Here is a 27286-nt window from a genome sequence, read left to right as displayed (position 1 = left end):
AGGATATACAAAGCATCATCCAAGTTGTAAAAAGAAGTGATTTGAGTGTGTGCAGCCCACATCATTCCCATTAATAAAGGAGGTGTTTAAATCCTATGATTCTGAATTAAGAATGACATTTGAAGCTGCAATTTACTATATATTTACCACGCAGCAGCAATAAATTAGATGTTTGTTTAGCATGAGGGCTCCAGCTGCTCCAGTCACACTTGATCCTGCACTTTGGAGACCCAGAATACACACAGGAAGAGAAAGCAAAGTCAGTGAGAACTGACTGAGAATTTATCAACTATTAATTATCCCTCTTAACAGTTATTGTTCTAATGATGCCATAAAATTTCAAAAAGTTAATATTAGAGGTGAAAACCCAAGAACCCATATTAAAATGAAGCCCCTGCATTGCCATTTGCTCATGAAGCTAGTCGAAACAAGGAAAGAGCACTGCATTCGGAGTAAGAAGGCCTAGGTCATGCACAACCTGTGGTTTCAGTTTCGTCAGTCTTATGGGGCCAACACCTGCCTTATTGACCTGACAAGGTTGCCTTAAGCATCTGAAGGGGGCAATAGGCACGACTGTTCTCCCTAAACAATAAATGGCTTTGCCAAATTTTTTAATAATTTACTTTCTTGTTGTGTGTACAGAAAATGGAATACATTTTTAAATGAAATGTTCACTAAAATGTTTCAAAAGGACTGCAAAAGATTCCTAATAAAATTCCCTACTGTTCTCATCAGAAACAGAAGGGAAGGGGGTAGCGAGGCAGCAACAGCCCAAGGAACCAGACAACAGAGAGCTCAAAATCTGGCATCAGGGAGAGCGCTGAAAATACTCAAATCTTCCTAAGAAAGTCTGGAGAAAAGAGATTCGCAATTTCCTACAAGCCCTAATTTCAATTTAATTTACTGATTTTTTATTTTTTTTAAACTACAAAGCAGCAAAATATTCGTGCAAGCGGAGCTATTTATTGGCCTCCTCAGGGCACTTGTCCTTAGATTGGCCCCTTCTTGCATCTTTACGATGTCTTTGGACACCTGTAAAATTCCGAAGGCAAAAGAAAACATCTGCTCACACCCCTACTTATGCCTTTGGGTCCTATGAGCCAATGTCATTATTACTTTAGTAATAATTATTATAGTATCATAGTAGGATTTAGATGAGACCACATATAGATGGCAATAGTAAATTGGATAGATGAACTATTATTTCATTGAGATTATACTAATTCACTTGTGATTTATTGCTAATCCAATGAAGGGCTCCTAAGTATCTAAGTGCCCCAAGCCTAGAACTACTTACACAAGGCCAAAATAATTAGACACAAGCCTCAGTACGAAGTAGTTCAAGAGGAAGTTTGGAGATGTGTGAGTTTCTCTAAGAAAGACTGGGGGAAAGAGATCCCTTACTCTTTACAAGGCTCAAATTAAATCACACTGATTTATTTTCAAAGTTATAAAGTCCCAAAATAGTCACACAAGCATCTTCTCTAAAAAGTCACAGAAAGAAACATTTTCTCTGTATTGAATCAATCTTTCCTCCTCTCCACCTCTGTCCCTCCATCCATCCCTCCATCCTTCCTTCTATCTTTCTCTTTTTTTCTGAAAAGCAATGGACCTAATCTGTGAAGATATAGGAAACACAGCCTGGTCAACTTTTCATATTTCTTTATCTTTGTGTTCCCATCCTGCTCACCCCCTCCTCACTCTCCTACTGTAATGATACAGGAGGGAAGGTTTTACTTGATTAGGTCAAAGGTGAGAATCCCAGGACAATAGTGTCCTTTTAATGTTCTTTGGTATGACAGAAAACGTAAAACCAGAGGCCACATACCTATCTTATCCACAAATACCATCAACAGCAGTAGGTATTCCACCACAGCCTCCGGCAGTTTATTCTGACAAGTATTCTGCCAGCCGACTCCTGTATCCTGATGACCCACTTGCTTTTGACTGCTCATCCATTCCTTGTATTTTCCTCTTATCGACTATGTGTAATAGAAATCGGCTACCAACATTTCATAACATCTACATGGCTATTTCTGATGCTCAAGTAACATTAAATTATTTCTATGTCGTATGCAATACTGGATGATGTGATATAGACGATGATAGATGATAGATGATACATAGATAAATAGATAGATAGATATAAAGGTACTTCAGAGTTACTTAGAAGTAAATATTCAACTTAGTCATTTAGTGCCTGTGCAACTTAGTCAAATTAATCAAACTGTTTCCTTCATTCTAAAAAGGGGATAATGATAATATTATAGGGATTAAATATGACAATTCATAGGTAATGCTTCATCATAATGACTGGCACAAAGAAAGCACTCGGTAAATGTTAACTATTTTAACTATTTTTAATGTTGTTGTGAGGACAAGAGGCAGTCTTTGCAAGAAACCAAGTAAGAATGTCAGGCCTAAGTCAACATTTGGAAGAACGTGGGTCCCTCTACATGCCAACCCTTCTTTCCTCTTTCACATTTCAGTGTTAAAAGATGTGAGTGAACTAGATCGCTAAACAACAAGGCTTGTAATTAACATTTTTAAAAAGCGGCAGAGAATTTGATTGCAAAAACACTTAAAAGGACCTTTTTAGCACAGAAGATGATTCAGATCTAACTCAGGATAATGCCAGAATTACTCCCCACGTTGGAAATAGCATGAACACTGGAAAGGCTGGAGTTTATGGTCAGTCATCATACATCTTCAACAAGCATGAGGAAACAGAGTCTAATATTGAAATAAATAAATCTTTTTTTTTTAAAGATTTTATTGGGGAATTGGGGGAAGGGAACAACGTTGGGGAATCAGGGAAGGGGGTCAGACAAGTTGCTGTCCTTTTGTTCTTCAGTCTAGTTGTGGAGGACGTTGCTTCACTGGCCCATGTTGGTATTATCAATGCGCTCTTCATGTGGGATCCGAACCGGGGCCCTGCTGCTCAGAGCTGGCGTCACAAGCCAACTTCTAACCAACGTGCCACTCGGCCAGCCCTGAAATAACTAAATCTTAACAGTAGTTGAAATAACAACTTACTCCTTTACCTCTTTAGGATGGAAAAACATCTTTTCACTTGACAAATGCATACGACAATGAGAGATGCCATGTGTATTTTTCATCATATGAGATTAAAGATATGGTCCAATTTCATTATGGTGATAATTCCTGTTACAATAATTTTTACTATGAAATATTCCAGATACTTTTTTTAATGTAGAGAATATAATAAACCTCTGGGTATATACTACTTAACCTGAGAAATAAAACATTACAAATGTAATTGAATCCCTCTCCCCATCATGACCTCATTTCTCAATTTCTCTTTCCTGTGGTCCCCAAGGTAATCGTCATACTGAATTTGGTGTTATTTATTCACATGGATGTATTATCAAGGTTGCTCTCTCAGGCCAAGATAAAAGAGCTAGCCTTCTATGAATCTTTAGAGTTAATTATTCCCTTTGAATTTATGATGGGGCATGTTCTAATGATATCAGAATTAGGTACTTTTTTTCTATTAAATCAAAAGAGGGAAATTATGTCATTTTAAGGCCACTTCAACTGCGAAATGTAATGTCCTTTTAAAAAAGAAAATAAACCAAAGGATATTTAGAAACATGGAAAGGAAAAAAACTGTATAAATGTGGAAAGAATTCAAGATTTGAGTTTCAGCAATATGGCAGACTATACATAAAAACCTGCCCGCTAGACCAACTGGAAATGCTGGAGAAAATTACACAAACTTTTAAAAAATGCACAGCTAAGAGCATATAAAAGAAAAATATCCAGGTGCCAGGAATAACGAAGCAACTGAAAACTTAACTGGCAAATGAGTAGGCTGCACTGTTTGCCTCAATGGCAGGGAGTGAGCAATGGTTGCAATCTAAGAGTTTGGTTTTAAAGGGAATGCAAAGGGTTAGAGATGAGCACTCATTGAAACTAAGATCCCCATATTAAAATGGAAGGACTAAACTCTCAACTGAGGGTGCGGGGGGGGGGGGGAATCTGAACATTAGCAAACAGGACAATTGACAATAGGGAAACTGGTTTATCTGTGCTTGGGCTCGGAGTGAGGAAAATAAGTCACTTGGAAATTCATAATATGGCCTGCACAACACCGTGGATTGAATTTACGTCACATGTGGTCTAGGAAGGCACAGTCAAGGAATTACAAAGAACTGGGTCCTAAGCCAGGGATCTCCATTTAGTGTAAACAGAAGTAAACCCGAAACTCTCCAGAAAGAACATTCTTAACCCAGGCTGCACAGGAATGTTATAAAGACCTGAAGATAGACTCACAATCCAAGATTTAAAACAGAAGGGAAAACAATCTATGTTAAGTGGATTCAGCAGCCAAAAACAGCAGATGGAAACACCCAAGAAATTAACACAATAGAAATTTCTGATAGAAACTACTAAAAATTTATGACTAAAAGAATTATCACATATTTCAACTTATTAGTCCAAAATTCCCTAAAATTCTGATAACTACTACAAACTCTGCATTCCTTAACATACATAAAAATGAAAAATGGGTAAGCAGCTGTTAGGGAAAAGATTAATAACTGAATTTGGAGGGAAGATGAAGGCAAAACTAGAAATAGGAAATACTGAATTATTTGCCACTGAATTCTTTTGGCACCACATAACATAAAGTGAATGCACTTAACAGTTAGCGACTATAGCGAAACATGGCCTCCTCTTGGAAATGTGTAAATTGAGGCTCTTTCCTCAAAAGTACCTGCAAAAACATTGATGTGCAGCAAACAACTACCTATATATGATTTGCAGGATTTGGGTCTATAGAACAAAGCTAACATGGTAGTTTGAATGTTGGAAGAGATGATGGTGAAGAAAAATGTTACACTCATTTTTAAAATATTTCCTATATTCAACAATTTCTAATGCTTTATGAATGATCAATATATTCACCATTGTCTCCTTAGTTTATATTTGTGAGGCCCCCCTATAATATAGACAACATGGTTTCAATATCTGTTGATTATCTTTAACCTAAACTTAAACTTTCTGCCCAGCCACATGTAAGCAGACAATGAACTCTGTCTATTTTATATTTCTAGTTCTTTCTTGCCATTTCCACTGCCCTATTCCTATCTGGTCCTCATCACATCACACCTGGGTTTTTCATTTGATCACCAAATATTTTATTGCCAGCTTACCATGTATCAAGTACTGCTGTTCTAGGCTACATTATTAAGATGGCTTCAGAACAAATCGTTATTGCCTCCAGTGCTTCCTGCTTCAGTTGAATCTTACTGATTTAAACTTCTTATAACACATGTCACTCACCCACCTGTTCAAAACAATTCAATGGTTCCCTGAAAGATATAGGCCAAACATTTTACCTCGATATTTTAAGGCCCTCCAAAATCTAGCCAGAAACGATCTTTCTGAAGTTCTCTCTCACTTCTCTCCTAGATGTTTAGATGTTTATTTACATTGGTTTGGGAAGCAGTATCTTCCAAATAAGTCATATAGATTTCTTCTTACCAGAGAGTCAAATGAGTGAAAAACAAACCTCAATTATATTCTATGACAGGAAACATATAAGAAATATAAAGATATGAAATGGTGGAAGGTAACAGAATGGAGAAAGACATAATATTTGAACACTAATCAAAAGAAAACTAGTATAGCTTTATTAAATCAAACTAGATTTTATGACAAAAAAAATTACTGGAGACAAAGAAGTACACTTCATAAGGAATGTTTTGATTCATCAGGAAGACACAACAATTCTAAGTGTGTAATGTGTACTTAATAATGTAGCCACAAAATATATAGAGAAAATTGACAGAATTATAAGGAAAAGTGAAAAATCATCAATCATATGTAAGGTTTTCATAAGCCTTTCTTATTAATTGATAGAACAAGTGGCCAAAAAAATCCACAGAATATAAAATATTGAATGACCCAATTAATAAATCTGAACTAATATATATGGAGCACTGTACCCTAAATATTATGATTTTTATAAAACATTAATAAAAATTGAGCACATGCTGGGCTGTTAAAGAAAATTTCAACAAATTTCAAAAAATGTTCCCTGACCACACAGTAATTATGCTGGAAATCAAGGAAAATCCCCATATATTCCTAAAGATAATTAAGAAATGTCCTTCTAAATAACTCATGGGTCAAAGAGAAACATTCTAATAGAAATTAGAAAATATTCTAACTGAATGATAATGAATAATTTTGTATCAAAACATAGATCAACTAGAGCTGTGCTTGCAGGGAAATGTACAGCTTTAAGGGCATGTTCTTCGCTTTTAGAGAAAAAAATGCTGAAAATCATTAATCTAAGTATTAATTTCAAAAACTTAGAATAAGTCAAAATAAGCCCAAAGAAAATGATAGAGGAGAAATTAATGCAATAGAACAAATATATGCTATACAGAAGATAAATAAAGCCCAAAGTTGGTTCTTAAAAAAGACTAACAAAATTGGTTAAGTTTCTGCTGAAACTAATGAAGAAAAAAAAAGATATCACAAATAAACAAAATCAGGAATAATGAGGGATCTAACACTACAGATCCTACAGACATTATAAAGATCATAAAATGATAATATGAAGAATTTGATATCAAGAAATTTGAAAATGTAGATGAAATGGATAAACTCCCATGAAAATACAAATTGCCAAAACTTACAAAAGAGGAAGTATAACAATCTGAACAGTTCTCCATCTGCTTTGAATTAGAAATCAAACCTATAATTATGTCTTCACAGTGAATCTTATAAATAAGGGATTATTCTACTCTCACACAAATTCTTCCAGAAAATAGAAAAACAAAAAATTCCCCATTCATTTTATGAAGCCAAAGTAATTCCACTGCCAAAACATGATGTGGACAGTACAAAGAAGTAATATCACAGGCCAATCTCATTCACAATGCAAAAACCATCTGGTGCACATAAATGAAAAATTTCTGAACTAATTTTCAGCAAACCAAATCCAGTAATTCATAAAAAAGGATAATGCCTATAATCAAGTTGGATTTGTTCCAGGAATGATAGTTGTTTTAATGTTCAAAAATCAAGCAAAATAATTCAACATAATAATAAAATAAAGAAGAAAATCATATGGTTATTCAATAGATGCAAGAAAAGCATTTTATATACTCAATATTATTTCATGATTTAAAAACACAAAAAATTTCAGTGAACTAGAAACAGAAGGGGCTAACATTAATTCTATTAAGGGTTCCTTGAAAAACAACTAAGCAGACATCATAGAAAATGGTGGAATTTTGAGATTCCCGTTGGGATCAGCAACAAGATAAGAATGATTGCTTTTGATGTTCAATTTAACATCTCTGACTTCTATATATTACATTACTGCAGGGCGTCGCTAATACAACGAGGAAAGAAAGTAAACAAGACGTACAAGGAAAGGAAAAGGAGAAATAAAATAACTATCACTTAGGGATGTAAAAAAATCCAAAAAAACCTACAGAAAATTTATTTTTAATTATAATTAAGAGGCACGTTAGAAAGTTTCTGGATATAAGGCCTAGATGCAAAAATAAATTTATTTCATTTAACCAAACTAAACGTTTTTAAAGTATCGTTTATAATAACATAAAAAAATATCAAATTCTCAGGAATCTACAAAAGGTGTACAAGATGTCTTCCTAGAAAACTATTGGGTTGTCAGGAAAGTCATGACATATTTTTTCTATGCTTTTCGCTGCAAAAATGCATCATGACTTTTCCAACAACCCAATATAAAACATTATTGAAAGACATTAAGGACTCAAATACATGGAGTCTTCTGCAAATTAGGAGACTCAATACTGTAATAGTGTCAGTTCTCAAATTAATCTATAGATTCAAAGCAATCCCAATAAAAATTCTACCAGCTGAATTTAAGATGCATATAGTAATGAAAAAAGCCAAAAAAGTAGAAACACTGTTAACAAAGAACAAGCTGGGAGACTTGATCTATCTGATGTCAAAACATATTATAAATCAACAGTAATAAGAGAGTGGAATCCTGATGCAAGAATAGACAAATTAAATAGATTAGAAAGCTGAAAAACATACAACACACATATGAATACTTGATTTGAAACAAAGATGGCATTACAGGGCACTGAGAAAAGATGGTCTTCAACAAATGGTACTGAGTCAATTGCATAGAGAAGAAAAAATATGAAATTTAACTCCTATAATCTAAGGTGGATTGTAGATCTAAAATCCACACAACAAAGCAAATAAAGCTTTTAGAAGATAATAGAAAGAATATCTTCATGATGTTCAGGATGAAAAAGATTTCTTAACACACAAAAGAACACTAAACATCATGTAAAAGATTAATAAATTGCTTTTACATTAAAAATAAGAATTTCTGTTCATTAAGAGACCCCATCTTCAAGAGAATGAAAAGGCAGCCACAGAGTAGGATAAGATAGTAAAAACACTTATAACTGTCAAACAGTTTATATCCAGAATATATGAAGTACCTTTATAAATCAATAAGAAAAATAAAGACAAATTTTTTAAGTGAACAGAAGACTACAATACTTCCCAGCTATCCGAATTGCCAACAAATATGTGAAAAGCGGCTTGGCCTCATTAGGGAAGGGAAAATTAAAACTGTAACAAGATAACACTATGCCCATTAAAATAGCTAAAATTAAAAAGACCAGCAATGATAAAGACTGGTGAGTGTTTGGAGCAATGGCAACTCTTTTTTTTTTTTTTTTAAAGATTTTATTGGGGAATTGGGGGAAGGGAAACAGACAAGTTGCTATCCTTTTGTTCTTCAGTCTAGTTGTGGAGGACGTTGCTTCACTGGCCCAAGTTGGCACCATCATTGCGCTCTTCCCGGGTGAGGCAGATCAGTCGTCGGCTTCTGGACGGCCGCTCACTGTGGCTGCTGGCTACACACAGTAGCCTATGGCAACCCACCTGCCGTCCCCGGGGACTCCAGGCAGCCCAGCTCCAGGTCAAGCTGTTGTTCAGCATCTTAGCTGTAGAGGGCAGTGTCACTGGCCCTCATATGTGGGACCCGAACCGGGGCCCTCTGGCATCCCAAGCCAGCTCTTAACGAATGCACCACTCGGGCACCCAGCAACTCTTTGTTTGTTTGTTTGTTTGTTTGTTTCATGTGGGAGTCGAACTGGCAACCTTGATGTTAACAGGCATTCTGTATCCACTAAGCTGTCCAGGCGACAGCTCAGCTCAAGGTGCGGAGTTCAGTCCCAGCCACAGGTAGGCATAGCCCACCATCGAACAGGCTATCTTGTCATTAGGAGCACGTGCTCTCACCAGCTGAGCCATCCTACCACCTGTTGGCAGCTCAGCAGCAGCTCAGCTCAGGCAAAGCTCATGTGGTAATTGAACCAGTGACCCTGTTGCTCAGAGCTCGTGATCTTAAGCAAACTCTTAACCAACTGAGCCACTCAGCTGGCCCCGTAACAGCAACTCTTATATCCTGCTGTTGAAATGTGAATGGGTACACCCACTTTGGAAAATGATTTGGTATTACCTACAAAAAAAGGGCACACATATGCCCTTCGAGCAAGAGATTTGGCTCCTGTATACATATCTAACAGAAATGAACATGCAATATGAGTCAACAGGTGAGTACTAGAATTTCATAACAACAATATTTGTAATAGCCTCAAACTTAAAATTCCAATAACCAACAATAGTAGAATTGAAAAATTATAACATATTCCTACAATAGAATACTATGTATGCAATAGTAAAAATGAACTATAGCTACATGCAGTAACATGGATATATATTACAAAAATCATGCTGAGTTAAAGAAAACCAACACAAAGGAAAATATATTGTCCGTTTGTATATACATAATACAGAGGGTGCCAAAAAAAGGTATACACATTTTAAGAAAAGAAAAAACCGTATTAAAATTGTAATACAATGAATGCCGCTAGCATTCATTTGGTTAATGCCATCTTTTGAGCGAACGTCATACTACACATTGCTACCGTAATTCAACTTCGAAAAGTAATACCTAGATACATCTCTTAAAATGTGTACATTTTTTTTGGCACCCCCAGTATATACATTAAACATAGGTGTAACTTAGTTAGCTACATCATTTAACATGGGGTGGAGGCTAGTCTTGGAGAGGAGTGGGGAACAGTGGTTGAGAGGGCACAGGAAGAGGGCTTCCAGGGGACTGAGCTGTTCTCAACTTTAGCCTGCACATGGGTATCCACTTTGTCCTAATTCATTGAGTTGGTGCTTGGTGCCCTTCACGGTACATACATTATGCTTCAAACACACACATGCACGTGCACACATGTGCAAAAAAGGAAAATTGGCCAAAGATTACAGTAGATAGGAGTCAGGTGCTTATATAATTCCCATACTACTGAGTTACTTCCTTTTAGTTTGCAAATAATAGAGAAAATTCTTCACATATAGAATCTTTCCATTAAAATATTTATTCATCATATTCACTAGCTACACAAAGAGTATCTGCAAAGTGATTACTATTTATCACATGAAACCTCTGCTTATACTATTATATGTTGTTTCTTCCTATCACTGGTATATTTCATGCTTCCGTTGACATGTTTAAAAGGGATGATAGCATGAATAATACTGTTTCAAAGACTTCTTCAGTTTTAAGAGACGCCTGTCTTATTTTCAATCCAAAAGTAATTAGATGTAAGACAAGCACCAATTGGACCCAGCGGAATCAAGTTGTGTTCCCACTAATGATGATTCTGTTTCAACACACAGCGTGCCATATTCCAAGAACTCAAATATTTTTGTAATGGCCACTTGAGAGCCTTACTTGGAGCTGTGTACGATTTCTGATGGTCTTGCTTACAAGTGGATTTTTCTAAGAATTCCATGTATTATCTAAACCTCTGGAATGAAAGGAGGATGCCTGGAACAATGGATTCAAATTGGGTGGACATTTCCATGATTTAGCATCATCCTCTCAGGAATGCCTTTGGGGAAGCTGTCCACCCAACTTTTTACTCCAGGCAACCTTCTGATAGCCTTCTACTCAGTCTAATCTTAAATAATTATGACAAAATATTATATGACAAATATTCACTAAATATTTTGATTGACATAAAATTGTTTCAGAAAATAGTGTTTAGCCCACAGTCTCCTTCACAACCTATAATGGTGGTGTTAGGCTACCCATGTTGCCTCTTTGCCTCCAAAGTTTTAATATAGCATTAAATAGAGTTGTATGAGGGTATGGGTATAAACCTACAGTTGCCCTACACATAACAGGGAAAGATTAAACCTTCCCCCCTCCCGACCCTACCGTGTCCATCCTGCAACTTAAAGACGTTACATGTTGCTTACATTAACATCCTGTTACACTGCAGTCTGAATACTATGATCTCCTCACTCCTCCACAAATCTGTAGCTTTCCTTGCCTAAAACGCCCTCCCATTTCATCTCTGTCTACTCAAATCTGCACATTGTCCTGGAACCAGAGTGTAAATTTAAGGAAACTTCCCCACTCCTGATGATCACCAACTGGAAGAAAGCTCAATTCCTTTACTCTGAGCTTCTCTCCACCCCTGTACTCCATCCCTGAGGAGGTAAACACCTGATTGGTAAATATAGAAAAAATAATTGAGAGTATATGGCTCCATCCGCCTTCTTGTAAGGAGCTCCCACCCCCCCCCCCCCATTCAGTGCAACCAGCGATGACACAAATCTTAAGAGATCCATTGTAAGAAGGTTAAATTAGCTAAGACTTAAAAACACACCCGTCAACCTGTCATCTATCAAGAAAGAAGGTAGTATTTGGGCCTTCATCTTCACTATTTATTTTTCAGTTTGCACAGAACCTAGAAAGGCCTCTTCAGATAACCCTACATACATGAATTTCTCTCTTCCAGAAGACCTTCCCCACCACTCTCAGCATTGGTGATATTTGCCTTTATTAAAATAATACTTATCTGATTTACTCGCTACTACCTACACAGAGTGTAAATGTCTGTGTGTCCCTAGCCATCATCAGCTAGACTATAAATTATTTCTGAATAGGAAACATGTTTTCTACTTATTTGTATTCTGCACAGGATATAAGGTATTAAATAGTATATGTTGTTTGAAAAAGATGCAGTGTTTTTCTCCTGGAAACTTTATGTAATACAATTAGTCACAGCATTGTAAACATCTTTTTTATTTGACAGAGATAAGCAATCAAGTGTCCTTATTAAAAAATGACACTGTGGATTATTCCCTAGTAAATCTTTATAAATTGTGTTGCATGCTTTCCAAGCTTAGTAAGTCATATGCCAAAGTGTATTTACTTTTCTCCACTGGCACAGTGTTAATAACATGATTTTATTAGAGATAATTTAAAATAGGGACTTCAACTCAGTTGGTCAAAATAGAAAAAACTTACCCAAAGTGGCCTGAGAGAACATAGAGAGGAGTCAAGTTTGGAGCTAGTAGAGCAATGCTGCTCATTATGAAATTCCAAAGAGCCAGAAAAGAACAGAAAACAAGGAATTCAGAACTCGCATCAGAAGACTGGGCCTAGTACAAGGGCTGAGAACTAGTTAGATGTGGTACGAGTATGTTGGAGCTTCTCGGTTTGCTCATTTCCTACTTCTGGTAATGAGCGTGTGTCTTAAAGAACTTAGAGTTGTTCAGCATCTGTGCCAGCTTGCAACATTAGAAAGTTTTATCAGGTATGTTTTCTTTTTTGGTAATACTGAGAAATGCAAGAAACAAGAGTTTTGATATTTGGCATGGGCTCAGAAGGACAAACACTGTAGTTAACCAAGCTAAAAAGGTGTTTTAGCCCCCACTCATTGTAATGAACTTTGCAGAATTTAGAAATTCTTGTTTCGTGTGGTAAAATTCTACATAATTGCTATACAGCGAGGTGTTAACTTATAGATGATACGATACAGCTGCTGTAAAAGGGGTTCCAAGGTTGCCACATGTGCAGTCGTGTTCAGAACTGGCAGTTCTCTTCCAAAATCCAGCAGAACTTATGCGGGAAGAGGGGAAAACTGCCATTTCTCCCCGCTGGATTCCTCGGATCAAACAACATGAACCGAAGACAAAATAATAAATAAATTCCACCTATTTTTTATCGAATACTTGCCATTTGCTAGGCACTGGGCCAAGTGCTTACATTTACTATCCCACGTTATCCTTGGAGGTATACTACTGTTTGTATTTCCAGTTTGCTGTTGAAGATACTGAGGCTTAGAAAGGCTGTGTGTGGCAGATATTGTTCACTACCTGAAATCTATTCTCCCTTCTTTGTTGCATAGAGAATACTGGGTTTTTTTTGTGTGTGTGTTTTCCAGAGAGACAATGTATTTATCCCTATAAAACAGAATTTGCCTCAGTCAGCAATAATAATCCCACCCGGTGCTTTCTCAGACAAACTTGCCTCCCTTTCCGGCAGAGGTGGCCATGTGACCCAGTCTGGCCAATGAGATGTAAGTATGCTGCAGAATTCTGGGGGACTTTTCCCATTCTGATAAAGGAGGACAGATATGGGCAGTGCTCTTCTCCCTTCTCTCTCAAGTGCCAATGTCATAGCTGGGACTACAGCAACTATCTTTTGATCATGAGAAAATTACCTAAAAATTCTCAGAAAGCCTCTGTTATTAAGCTACTTGGCCAATGAAGAACCATGGATCACCAAATCTTTAAATATACATGAAATATAAGAACTTATTTAAGTCACTGTGGTAGAAATTTCTATGTTCTAGCTAAATGTAAACCTTACATTTAGGATTCATAGCTAAATGTAATCCTGACAGTGATTTTATGAAAATGAGATATCAACTCAAGATCTTAGAAGTGCAATGTGTATTTACTGCATGCCTACTATATGTTGAGAACTGTGATAATGCAAATATAGAAGATAAATAAGACAGATTCCATGTCTTTAAGAGTTAGCAATATACACAGTATAACATTCATATGTTAATATAGTACTGGCAGGTTACATTAAATGCTGAGAGGATTTAGAATAAAAGAGTGAACAAAAATATAGAGGATTAAAAGCATTGGAGGGAGTGACTTTTGAGCTAGTTTCTGTTCAGGACATTGGTCTTCGTTGGTAAAATAGTGACAAGATTAAAGGTCATTAGATGTTACCTATAAAAGGGTAAAAATGAGGGTGCATAAAACAGAGAAGCAATATTTGCTTGGCTAGAGCAGAAAGTCTGAGAATAATGAAAAAAAAGTAATAAAAGAGGTAGGGAAGAGGTATGGCCTTGACGGGATGTCAAAGGACTTCAGGGTCATTTATACAGATAAATTTATATAGGTAACATGGAATTAGTGTAGATATTTACAGAAAGCCACATGATGAAACAGTTTGGCTACTTTCATTTTAGTATAAAGACCAATGGTCCATCTGGGAGCTTCCTGCAACTGGCCTAGAACGATGTGAATGGGGTGAAACTACAAGTGATAATTAATGTGGAGACGGGTTACTGAGGATGAAAAGATGAAGGATAAGAGTCAAAATTACACCAAATTATAGAAAATGACACCAAACAACTGATAATTTCTAAATAGACTGGGTGACTTAACAGAAAAATGACAGAAAACTTCTGAAGAATAAGTTCTTTGCATCTCCTATTAGTTACTGAATGCTACCTTAAAAAATAAGCACTATTTTAAAATAAATAGGAAAATTCCTTTGCTTTGTCTTTGGTAAGCACCTGAGTATTAATATGTTATAACAATAGTGAAATGGGTTGTTTTCTCCTTTTAAACTGAGGCTACCCTCAAATTCATTTTGTCTCCATATCCATTTAACATGTGATTCTTATAAATTTTCACAGTTGAAAACAAACAGCTGGCTGAACTTTCTGCTTCAGTCTTTTGGATACTTGGCTTCTTGGTAAGTGATCGGTATTTTGATACTGCTGTAGTAATAACAGGAAATGATCTGTTAAAATCTGGATGTCCAGCTATAGATGAATGCCAGGGTAAAGAGGAGAGCTAGTCTTAGAAGAAAGTCTATAAAAACAGTTTGGGGAGTTATTTCCAGGACCACAGGGGGAGAAGCGTAATTTGCTCTCAACATCAGAAAAGCAAATGCCTAATAGAAGAACATCTTATGATGATCATTGAACTGCATCAGTGGAAAGCTGATGGCCACAAACGCAGCAATTAAAATGACTGCGATGGAGGGGCAAAGTATAAAAAAAATTTAAAAAAAAATGACTGCGATGCTTAAGTTATACAAGATGTGAAATACCATTTCCTGAAATAGACATTCACTCAGAAAAAGGTTTCATAAGCAGGTAGAACTCCCCTAAATTGGTCCACTTGTAATTTTGCTTATGTTTGCAAAATAGCAAGTTGGTTCTATTCACCAAAAAGGACAAAAGATGAACAATGGTGGTGGGAATCAAGGGATACTTTTAAATAAAACTGAAAAATAGATTAATAGTACTAAAAACTAATTTTAACTTTCCATATAAAACTGCCATTGATTATAGATATTTTCTTAGATTTATAGTGGGAGGGTTCTAATTAATTAGCCTTCAGGTTTGTACTGTTGATATAATAAATCATTATCATGGCTAATTAATAAACTAATCCTCAAGGATTTCTTCATCATATTCCTCTCTCTAAGGCTTTCTGGACACCACTGCACAGAAACAGGTCCAACTAAATGGCAAACCATAAGGCACACAGAGATAAACAGCCTTGCACAGCAAAAATTTCCAAACGCCACACTCTACGGGGTCATAGAAGTAAGGAATGCCAGAACAATGTGGACAAAAGAAGATAATCTCGATGTAAATAACCACCAAGCCGAAGTGTCCACACAGAATCACAACTACAAAGTATTATTTTCCCTACTGCTTTAATGTAACATATTTTGCAAATCTCTTATCATTTTAAAAAGGTAATTGATAAACTAATAACCAAGAATCCAATAAAAAATAATACATAAGCCAACATCTTATTAAGAATTTTAGAGCAATAACAATTTTCTAAAACACTAGAAACATATCAAATATTTGTATTTGAGTCACACAATTTTATACTCAAAAATTTACACTGTAGTGTATTAATCTGTACTTCATTAGTAGTCATCATGGCTAAAAGAACAGAAGGCATGGTGTCTAAAATTTTTTTCAAGATTTGCCTGTTTTAATTGTTGGAACCTTTCAAACAAGAGTAAATGTGCAAAACATCACTTGATTCCGAACACACAAATCATCTGTTTCAAATTAATTGTTGTTACTCATAAAAACAATGACAATCTGGACTCAATAGGCTTGAAAAGTGAATAACTAGCTATCACAAATAGTTTTTCTTTCCAAAATTCCACCTCCTCTACAATGTCACACTTAGCTTCACCTCGATCTTCCTGGACGGGAAGTCAGCTCTGTCTTCTCTGCACTGCCACCCATCAGGGAGACCTTACCTCGTTTTTGACTTGGTTGTTTACAGAATTATTATTTCCCCTAGTAGACCATAAGCAACTGGAAACCAAAGTTTGCATCAAATGTATCTTGGTTTCCTTATTACATCTAATTTAACGCCCAGTATCTACTAGTTTTTTTAGAGCTATATATTTATTAGTGTTCAACAAACTGCTGCGTTTTAAAATTCCAGTTTTATACAGTTTGTGACAATACTTCCTCAGCTAATAAACTGATTTTAAAAGTGTCTCATACTTCAATTACATGTGAAACTTAAAAATGTAAATCTTGTAACTGTACAGTTTGTCTAATACTCAAAAATGTATACTCATCACAAGTGAACCTGTGAATTTGCTGTCGTTTTATTAACTGTTAAAATGGCTTTTCAATCTGTTTTTGATTCTCAGATCCTATACAATAAGAAATAAATTTATCCATGAGGTTGTAAGCATTAATTGCTCATTCATTTTTATTGCTGAGTTGTATTCCACTATATAGTAGAATATATATTCTACTATATTCTACTATGGATATACCACAATATGGATATACCACAACATTTGGGTTGTTTTCAATTTGGAGATATTATAAATTAAAGCTGCTATGAACATACGCTATCTTTTCTCTTGGGTAAATACCTAGGAGTACAATGGCTGGGTCACATAATTAGGTACACGTTTAATTTTTTAAAAATTATCAAACCGTTTTTCCAAAGTGGTTGCACATTAATTACATTGTTACCAGCACCATGAGGACCAGTTCCTTCATCTTTGCTAACGCCTGCAATCATCTATTTAATTGTAGCCATTTTAGTGGCTGCAAAATAGTACCTCATTATGGTTTTAATTTGCATTTCACTAATGTCCAATGCAGTTCAGCATCTTTTCATATGCTTATTTACAAATCATATGTCTTCTTTAATAAAGTCACTGTTCAATCTCTTGCTCACTTTTAATTGGACTGTCTTCTTACTATTGAGTTGTAAGAGTTCTTTATTCTAGATACAAATCCTTTGTCAGTATTTGTACTTTTAAAAAAGAAATGCAACTACTTTAGATAATTATGCTGTAATATAACACATCATCTATCGGTACGTTAAATAATCCTTATAATACAGGGAAGCATTATCTCCATCAACCTCAGGTATCAAGTATTCACACGTCTAATAAGGTGGTCAGCCAGCTAGCATACGAAAAATAAAGAAAGGAAGTAGAAGTAGAAAGCATACTGATTTTCTCAACATTCTTCTTAATCCCTCCTAATTTTAGGATTCTCTTAGCAAAACTATTAGTAGTAGGAGATAACAGACTGGGTCATATAAATGATAATTAGTCCTCCTCCTTTTTCTTTTAAGCAAATTTTTAAAAAACAGCAAGTAGTAATATTATTACTAATAAAATCTCCTATATTTTTACTAGATTTCTCTGTCTGTCTCTTAAACGAAGACTCTGTTGTTCACATGAATGTTTTCCTTATCAGACTAAATAAGGCAAAACATCTAGTATAGTGCCTAGTGTATACTGCTATTCTAATTTCCTTAGTTCTCCCCTTGGCTTTTAATTCCTATCCATGGGTTTTCCTCTAATCATCTCTTCTCCCCTTCCCAGTATCCCACATCTATACCGGGATTCATTGCTGACCCCAATAGACTCTGGTAGCAGACTATTTGGTGACCTACCACACTTCTCCAAAGGCAACAAAATGCACAAGACAAAACTCTTTGTGAAACTCGTGGAAAGAACAGCAGAGATTCTGCTGAGTGAAAAAGTGAAAACTTTTTTATAGTATCCATGTAAATTAGTACTCTGCTATAATAAAGCAAAGAAAATTATTTTTTAGACTTTACTATTTAAGACTTCAGTCTATTCAGTAATGCAAGAACCACCAAGGAATCTTTCTTTTCCCAAACAAGAGCCAATCTGGTGAAGTTTTGTGGCTAAATAATCATCATCCCAAAAAGTAATCGGTATAGAAAAAAAAGTATACAGAACTAAGTCTACTCATTTTAAACCATGGAAAGAGAACATATTTAAGCCCCTTTAATATCTTTTTCTATATAAAGAGTAATTTCATACATTCAAAAAATTTTCATGAGATATATTATCCCTCAGGAATGATTCAGTGTTGGACACAAATTTGAAACTAATTCTTCTATAGCAGCACTAGCATTAGAATAAACAGCAGATTATACTGGCAGTCTCTGCCATGACATCAGGATCTAGACAATGCTAGGGTTAAAAGTATTTCATTGAGGTAATTATGACACAATTAACTATATCCCCCAAATCAGAGTTGTTCTCATGAGACACCTAGTGCTAAGCTTTTGACACTGTTTTTAAAAAGGACCAATATTAAATGAATAAACTTCATCTGTATAGGAAAAAAAAAAAAAGAAGGATTTTGGCCTATTAAAGATATCTATTGATAAAATAGGTCTGTTCCCAAACATGTAGTAAATCATTACTCTAATGCATGATCACTATATGAAATAATAACTATATGAAATAAAAAATTACATATATCTTAAAATTTTCAGTTCAACTGGTTTCTTTTGGTATAAGGAAATTTTTAATGATTGCTTCAAATCCATTTTTAATAGTGTAAAATATGTGAGGTTTATTATATGTTAAAGAAAATAAAGATAGTATGACCCAAAATTTATTTATTAAAGCTACAATAAAACACCTTTCAATGCATACAAAAATTATAAAATAACGGATGTTTTTTCAATAAAGATACCAGATATAATATTTACTGACAAGAGAAAAAGTATGTTTAATGACTTTTGTTCTGTTTTCAGTCATCTTATGGAACGATACATCATGAAATCAATAGTTGTACATCTAGGAAATTTACCAATGGAGCTCTCTTCCACTGGTGTATATATTTTAATTTGTCTCATGTGGGTGTCTCTTCCATTTTGGTGATTGGCTAGAACAGCAATCTGTATCATGAATGTGCGAGTTGGCTTCTTATGATTATCAGTTAAGGGAACATGAATCCAGCCACTTGGTTCCACCAATTCAAGTTGCTGCCAGGAAAAGAAAAGTCATATTAGGTTTCCACCCAATGAATATACTTGATTATAATGAATACATTCTAAAGTTGACTTATCTATGTATAGTGTCAGATAGGTACTAGATTTATCAGGATGATCATTTCGTGAGTTATACACACATCTAATCACCATGTTGTACACCTGGAACTAACATAATATTGTATGTTAACTGTATTGAAAAAAGTTGTTTTAATTTTTTAATAGAATAAAAATAAAGTTGACTTAAAATTAACACCTTACTCACTGAGAGAATGACAATATGATGACATAACCATTACCAGTTATTGGGCACTTTTACCAAGGTGCATTTTTACAGCTGCTAAGCACTTTACATGTACCATGTTAGTATGCAAGATAAAAATAGATGTATGCAGTCTTAGTATTTACAGAAACTTGTACAACACACAAGTTTAGAATTAGACATGTATAAATATATATATCTACTGGAAGACCATGCTAATACAAGTAGGAAAAGAGTCTAACATTATGCTTCCAGTATATTTTATTTCAAGGACCATGTATAATACATCCTAACTCATATAACAATCAGATTCTATATAAATTACAAGAGTATTAACAAAAGAAAATCAGTCATTAAGTAGGCATCAAATAAAGTTTTCTTTCTTGAAAATAGTGATTTATCTAATCTGGATGATGATCTAAACCTAACATCTAGATTTTTAGTGTTTTTCAATAAGAAATACTAAATAATTGTTTTTAATTTTTTATTTTATTTTAATCAAGAGTCCAATGTCCTTCCTTAACAAGGGAAAGAAAATCATAAGTCAAAAGTAAATCCAAGTTTCTAAAAATTTTCCTAAAGTTATAAAGTAGTTTTTAAAAAAATATTGATTTTTAAATTATCTTAACTACTGAACATATATGAACTATATGTATCACAGAAAATATAGGTTTATCTTATCAACAGTCAAATAGCAATGAGTGTCAAAGAATCTAAATCTGGATTCCATGCGTTACGTTAGAAAAACAATTAAATGAACGCCACTATATCTTCTTTTCTTTCCATCCATGCTTTCTTTCCTTCCTTTTTCTTTCATTCTTTCTCTTCTTTCTTTCCTTCTTTTCATTTTTCATGGAGAAAGAGGGTGGATAGAGATGGGCAACTTAAAAAAGGCAGTTGTGTTTAACACTGAATGATTTCCTCCTTTTAACTACAAAATATAACAATAACTGAATCTCTACCCGTCATGATATTTTTGGTCAGTAGCACTTCACAAATTTCCATTAGCACTAACTTAAAATGAGTGCTTCAGGGACCAAGTATATCTGGTTTCTATCACTAACTTTTTATTCATTCAGGCCACAAATAGTGTTGCTTACTTAAAATGTTCAAGTATTGTTCTAAGTATAGTTAAGCATACAAAAACACAAATAAGGCCTTGTTCTAAACCTTAAAAAAGGCAAACTTAGAGGCAGACTAACATCCACCCTGGCTTCATGCAACTTCTTCATGTATAAAGTAAAGGGATTGGACAAGTTATCATCCAATGTCTCTTCCAGCTCTGATATTCAATGATTCTAAATAAAAGAAGGAAGATGTAGTAGGAAGATGTCCACATCCTTGTCCCAAAGCTGTGAATATGTTAACTTACATGGCAAAAGGGGCTTTGCAGATGTGATTCAGTTAAAGATCTCAGGATGGAAAGATTATCCTGGATTACCGTGGTGGGCCAAATCACAAGGGTCCTTGTATAAGAGGAAGAAGGCAGAAGAGACAGAGAAGGAGGTGTGATGACAGAAGCAAAGGTTAGATTGATACAACCACAAGCAAAGGAAAGGAGACAGCCTCCAGAAGCTGGAAAAGGCAAGAAACAGTTCTCCCTTAGAATCTCCAGAAATAAATCCACCTTGCTGACACCTGGATTTTAATCCATTAGACCCCTTTTGGACTTCTCACTTCCATAACTGTAAGATAATAAATATTTGTTGTTTTAAGCCACTAAGTGTGTGGTAATTTGTTATAGCAGAAACAAGAAACTGTTATAATAGATATGCATGGGAGTTCAGAGGGAGAAAATACTTTTGATTGAAATAATCTATTCTCCAGCTGAATGTACAATAATAAATCTCAATGGTGAATGAAAAGTAAAACTAAGATTCTAAATTCAACTCCTTACTAATAGAACGTTTTTAACACATTTAGCTATATTTGTGATGGACACAATGTTATTTTTAGAGTACTTATATTTTAAGTGCTTTGGTATATTAAAAGCTGTATTAAGATTCTGTAGCATATGTAACTTTTGATATGATATATACACAATTATAAATGTACTAAATTACTCAACAAATACAATTAATAAACTATTTCTTTAGAACATACATAAAGTTTATTGATCTCGATCAGTAAACGTATATTATAAAGTATGTATAGCTGTTAACATCTCTCAAATGGCTTCACCATCAACTATATTGCTTGGAAGGCATACACACCAACTCATGTGTCTACTGTACTCAGCTTGAAATTCTCAGAGTCATCTCTAAAAATTTATTATTCTGATATTGCCATATTTTAACCTATTTCATAGAATGAAATACTTAAGTAAAAAAGAGCTCAAGTAAAAACTCAAGTAAAAAAAAACAAAAAAAAAACCTCAAGCACACATAGTATATATAAATTTAATTTTTGTAATGTTTGATTAAAAGGTTAATATATTTTAAGCAAAAAATTATACTATTTTTTATATTTTAAGCAGAATTAATAAAAGGCAACATTTTGTCAAAATAACTTTTTTTTTTTAACTGTGAGACATTATTTTGTAAAAAGACAACTTTAGATTTACAACTTTAGTCTTGTTTGGCAGCCTCAATATACCACTCCAAATAGGCATTCCATTCCTCTTTCTTAGTTACAGCGCTGTTGCTATCCAATTTAGTTTTAAGAAAATCAAGTTTGGGAATCTCAAAAGTTCCCCAAAAGTGGCCACTGATTTTTAAAATTACTCTTAAATCTATTTAGTTAAATACGTGCATGAAAATTCCCTGCGGGTTTTAAACATATACTCGGCAGGTGTCCCCAGAGGAGGGACAGTTTTAGAAGGCTCAGAAATCAGAGATCCTATTTTTAACACTGGGCCCAAAACAATTCACTGCTCGAATAACCTGCAGGTCTTCAGCTCACCTCACTCTGGAACAGTCTGATCACTGAGAACCAGGCCAAAGGCTAAAAGCCAGTTCCAGGAAAATAACTAACTCTTAGGGAATTAAGTTATAGGCTGCACTGGCACTGGGCTGAAATCAGTTCACAACTCAGGCAAACTGGGAACCTTCAGCTCGCCCAACTCTCACTCTGGAACAGTCTGATCACTGCAAATCAGACCGAAGGCTAGAGCCAGTTGCAGGAAATAACCAACACTCAGGGAGTTCAGTTACCGGCTGAGCTGGGTGGCACTCTGTTAACTTTTAAAATGAGATAGCATGATCTAATGCCGGCTAAAACTGACCAATTTCAGTAGAAATAACCTCCTATCCCCAAAGGGGTGTTAGGCGCAGGCCAGTTTTTTTGTCTCAAAGGACAGCCTGCTTTCCGAAGAATTCAAGCCAAAGTGCCAGGAGTACTCAGACAATACAGACAAAGAAACAGGCCTTAAAGCATTCACACATTCACACACACACACACACACACACACACACACACACACACACACACACACACACACACACACACACACACACCCAACAAACAAACAAAACGTTTTAAAACAATTCCCAAATAAACCCTGGAGAGCGCCAGATGCAAAAACCTGTTGGTTCAGATCCAGCAGAGCAACCCACCTGAGGCTTCTAAGCCAGAGCAAAGACTCGCGCAGAAGCAGCTCAGTTAGGCACCAGAGTTTGCTCACCAGTCAGAAGCCATCAGGGAGTTCCATTCCTCTCTGGATCCCGGACAAGAGCCCCCAAATGTCGACTGGCCAAAAATAACTCTCCAGAAAATCCGCCAAAAGAACGGTTTATTTGGGAAAAGAAAAAGAAACGAGGTGACCCCAGTAGTGTGCAAATACACACTCCCAACCAGTGCTCCAACCAGCTGCCCATGTGCAGAAAGCCTCAACATAACTTTCTTTTTTCTCCCGTTTCTGGTTTGGACCTCAATAAATTAAAATTTCATCACCACCAAGATATAATTTTTTTCTATATTCCTCCTTATTTTTTCTTTCTACCATCTTTCCTTTTGGCTCCTTTCTCCATATATTCGTGCACTTGAAAAGTTGTTCTGTTTTTTATTTTTTCACCTACTAGTTATCTTTATTCCACTCCAATGTGAATTTTTGTCCCCACCACTGAAACCAATCTTGTCAAAATCACCAGTGACCCCACCTTACCAAATCATTCTCTGTCAGAACAGTTCTTTGATACAGTTTATTATTGTATTCTGGATTTTATCTAATGACGTGCCTGACCAAGGTCTATTTAGATTTAAAATTTTAAGACTTTCAAAGTTTTATATAATATTGTAGTTTAAACATAGTTTTTTACACAATATGTATAGCATGGTTTACTAAAGACATTAAAAGAATGTTGTACATGACAGAAAATAACTGGTAACTCAGTAAAGATATATACATTTAAAGATGAAGACAGTTAAGACATATTAATGCTAAGCTGTGCAGGACACCTGAAATTATGTGCTTAAAATACATGGACCTGAGTGAGACTGGAAGTGGATGCTTCCTCAGTCGAGCCTGTGCTGAGACCACAGCCTGACTGCAGCCTTGTGAGATCTGAGCAGAGGACCCAGCTAAAGCTACGCCCAGACTCCTGACTCACAGAAACTGGGAGATAATAAATGTGTTGTTTTAAGCCACTAAATTCATGGTAATTATTACCCTGCAATAGAAAAGTAATATATAAGGGTAGCAGATGAATAATGAATATTTAAAAAATTATATAAGACTGGTGAAAATTCCACATTAAAAAATGTCTAGGATTTTATGAGTGTTTGAGACAATTCCCAGTATTAATTTGAAATAAGTATTTCTTCAACATTTCATTTCATTACTTGACCATGATGTTGTTTACTCAATTTAACTAGTGACTTACAAGTTGCTACTCTACTTGGGCTATGATTTATTTAAGGGCAGGTATACTCCTCTGAGAATATACTGATTCAAGTACTAACTCCACCATAAACAAAACTTACATTAAGAAAAGCAGAAGTCATTCGTCAACAAAAGTCATGTCATATATGAAATATAGTTGTTTACATGTCCTCTCCTATTGCTAATCACATATCACTGGAAAATAAAATGACAGAAGGAACAAATACTTGATACTTACTTCATGAAAGTTGTCCCCCGTTCCCTATTCTTACTACCTTCTCCTCCCTTCATCAACCAAACTTGTGACTTGATGAAATTCTACCAAATCTCAATATGAGAACTGTCAACACATGAAGCAGTAGATTATGGAATTTTAACCATCCTTTTACTTAGGAAGGAACAGAACCAGTTACAGTAATGATGACCTGCTTGTAGAGAAAGAAAGTCTAATATGATCCAAAAGAAACTCCATGAATTACAAATGTGTTAAAAGTAAGGATACCACAAAAGCAGCTTAACAAGAAAGACAGAATCTGACTCAAAGAGCTCAGTATGGAAAGCAGGCTCTTTTGCCCGAGTGAAGAAGGTGACCACCTAAGAAGGTGACTTAAAGGTCAAAATCAGTCACCCTGCCACAGATAGTCAAGACATTCATTTTGGACTAGTAAATCAGAAAAAGCTTCTATACAGAGAAATTTACTCCACAGAGTCCCTGAAGAGTTAACATTATATAGTTTAACTGATCTTAAAGTTAACCTGTTTTTAAAAAACAGGCATAACAAATGCGAAGAGTTAGATAAAGTGTTCTACTGACCTACATAAGCAATTCTGAACAAATTTGAAGTCAATGTCAATTTTTTAAAAATTCCATCAAAAGCCCAACATGGTAAAGAAATGTTATGAAGAAATTGCAAAAAATTTTAGACAACAAAAAAAAATGACTTCTGAAATTAACCACACTTAACTATTATTAAAAAGGAAACCAGTAAATATAAATACATGTATACATACACAATAAAATTATGCCTTGTTTAGTTGTAAAAGCAAGGCTAAAAGTCTTATCTAAGTAAATGAATAATCAATAAATGATAGCAATAGATAAAAACACAAGTACCGTGTTTCCCCGAAAATAAGACTGGGTCTTATATTAATTTTTGCTCCAAAAATCTACATTTATACATTTATTCATGTACAAAAATCTACATTTATTCTAACAGTCATGTCTCACTGATGATCTTAACTGGGGCTCATGTTGTGGGTAGGGCTTACTTATATTACAAGCATCCTGAAAAATCATGCTAGGGCTTATTTTCCGGTTGGGTCTTTTTTGTGGGGGAGAAACACGGTGTGTAGCACAGTGGAGAGAACATCAGACCCTATATGTCAAAAGAAGATGGAGATTTGAATTATCACTTCTTCTAGTCTTGAGTTTAAGCAAATTACCTCTCCTTCCTAAACCTTTACTTCTCCGACTGTTAGGTAAGTCATATGAAATTGTCATTTTTGTAGATCCAAAGTAAAATCAGGGTAATTTTATTCCTGTATAATTTTTATACTTTCCTCACAGGAAAGTTGTAAGGTACTAAGATTCATTATTGCTAAATCCATGAGGTCCGTTTTAGTTCAAGCCTTCTAATCCTTTCTACACAACCTGATGCAACCTTGTTTGAAAATGTTCTCTTCTCACGGCCTCTGAGACTTCACACTCTTCAGGTATTCCTCCTACTTTTCCCATCTCTCTGGAGACTCCTCTGTCTGTTCCGTAAGAGCCGAATAGGCATTCAGCACTTACTGCTGTCCTAAACCTAGTCTCTCAATACAGAGTTTAATCTAAACAATTATCTGATATAACGGAATCCAGACCATGACTTCAGGTACTTGTCTCTGTCCCCTGGGCTCAGACCTGTATCGCTGTCTGAATGTCAAGTGGATATATGTTGATGATTTTAAATTTTATATCTCCATTTTAAGAGGCAACTTCTGAAGGTGCCAGCGAGGGAACAGCACAGAGCTGGGGCTAATGCTGGTCCCTGCTTGGCTCTTCAGCCTCATCTTGAATGGTCCTTCACCTGCATCTCAGCAACATGAGCTGCAATGATGTAAAAATAAATTTATATTATAAAGGAAACTGACTCTGAAAATATCCAAAAATCAAGAGATGGCAAAGAGATGTTAATGGTATTTCATTTAAAATAGGTCATCTGTCGTGTGTGTATGCATATTGTTTTAAATTAACTGAAATTAAGTGAATTGCTTGGAAGACAGGAAACAAAGAGAAAATAAGGAAATCAGTGGCTCAACGTGGGAGGTATCACAGCTAACAAATGTGAAGTCAGAAAGAGAGAGCAGAGAAAATGAAAAGGAAAAATATGGAAGAACCTAAGAGCACCTCCCAGCACAGGTGTCTCCTCACTGATAGGGTGGACAGAGCACCTAGCACAGTGAAAAAACACCACACACACACACACACACACACACACACACACACACACACACACACACAAGAATGACATGGCATCTTGAAATTTCTGAACATGAAGAATAAGGAAAGTACAGGCTTCTCCAGAGAAAAACAAGGTCACACGCAAAGCATCAAAAATCAAAAGTGGTGTTGTATTCCTCAACATTTACACTGAAAACTATGAGATACGGAGAGTGTGGTTAAAATTCTGATGAAAAAGTATTTCCAAACTAGAATTCCATACCCAGCCAAATCATCCCTCCAGGGTGAGATTAAAATGAAGTTTTCAGGCATGCAAGAATTC

At 35.3% G+C, this 27286-nt stretch overlaps 1 protein-coding gene across 2 annotated transcripts in view; it reads right to left on the bottom strand.

Moving 5' to 3' along the window:
* The window catches only part of ANAPC10 (anaphase promoting complex subunit 10), a 101796-nt gene that overhangs the window by 22113 nt on the left and 52397 nt on the right, over positions 1 to 27286 (bottom strand). The window contains exon 5 of one of the 2 annotated variants that reach the window (XM_019662051.1): positions 19000 to 19434. The exons of the other annotated variant lie outside the window; for it this stretch is intronic. Within the exon in view, the coding sequence (XP_019517596.1) occupies positions 19204 to 19434 (231 nt within the window). The 3' untranslated portion in view covers positions 19000 to 19203. Of the gene's footprint in view, positions 1 to 18999; positions 19435 to 27286 lie in introns of those variants that run through there. 2 annotated transcript variants of the gene reach the window in all.

This window comes from Hipposideros armiger, unplaced genomic scaffold, assembly GCF_001890085.2.
Source record: "Hipposideros armiger isolate ML-2016 unplaced genomic scaffold, ASM189008v1 scaffold_364, whole genome shotgun sequence".
NCBI classification, from domain to species: Eukaryota; Metazoa; Chordata; class Mammalia; order Chiroptera; family Hipposideridae; genus Hipposideros; species Hipposideros armiger.
Note: the sequence above shows the minus strand (reverse complement) of the source record. Positions and strands in the feature narration are given on the sequence as shown.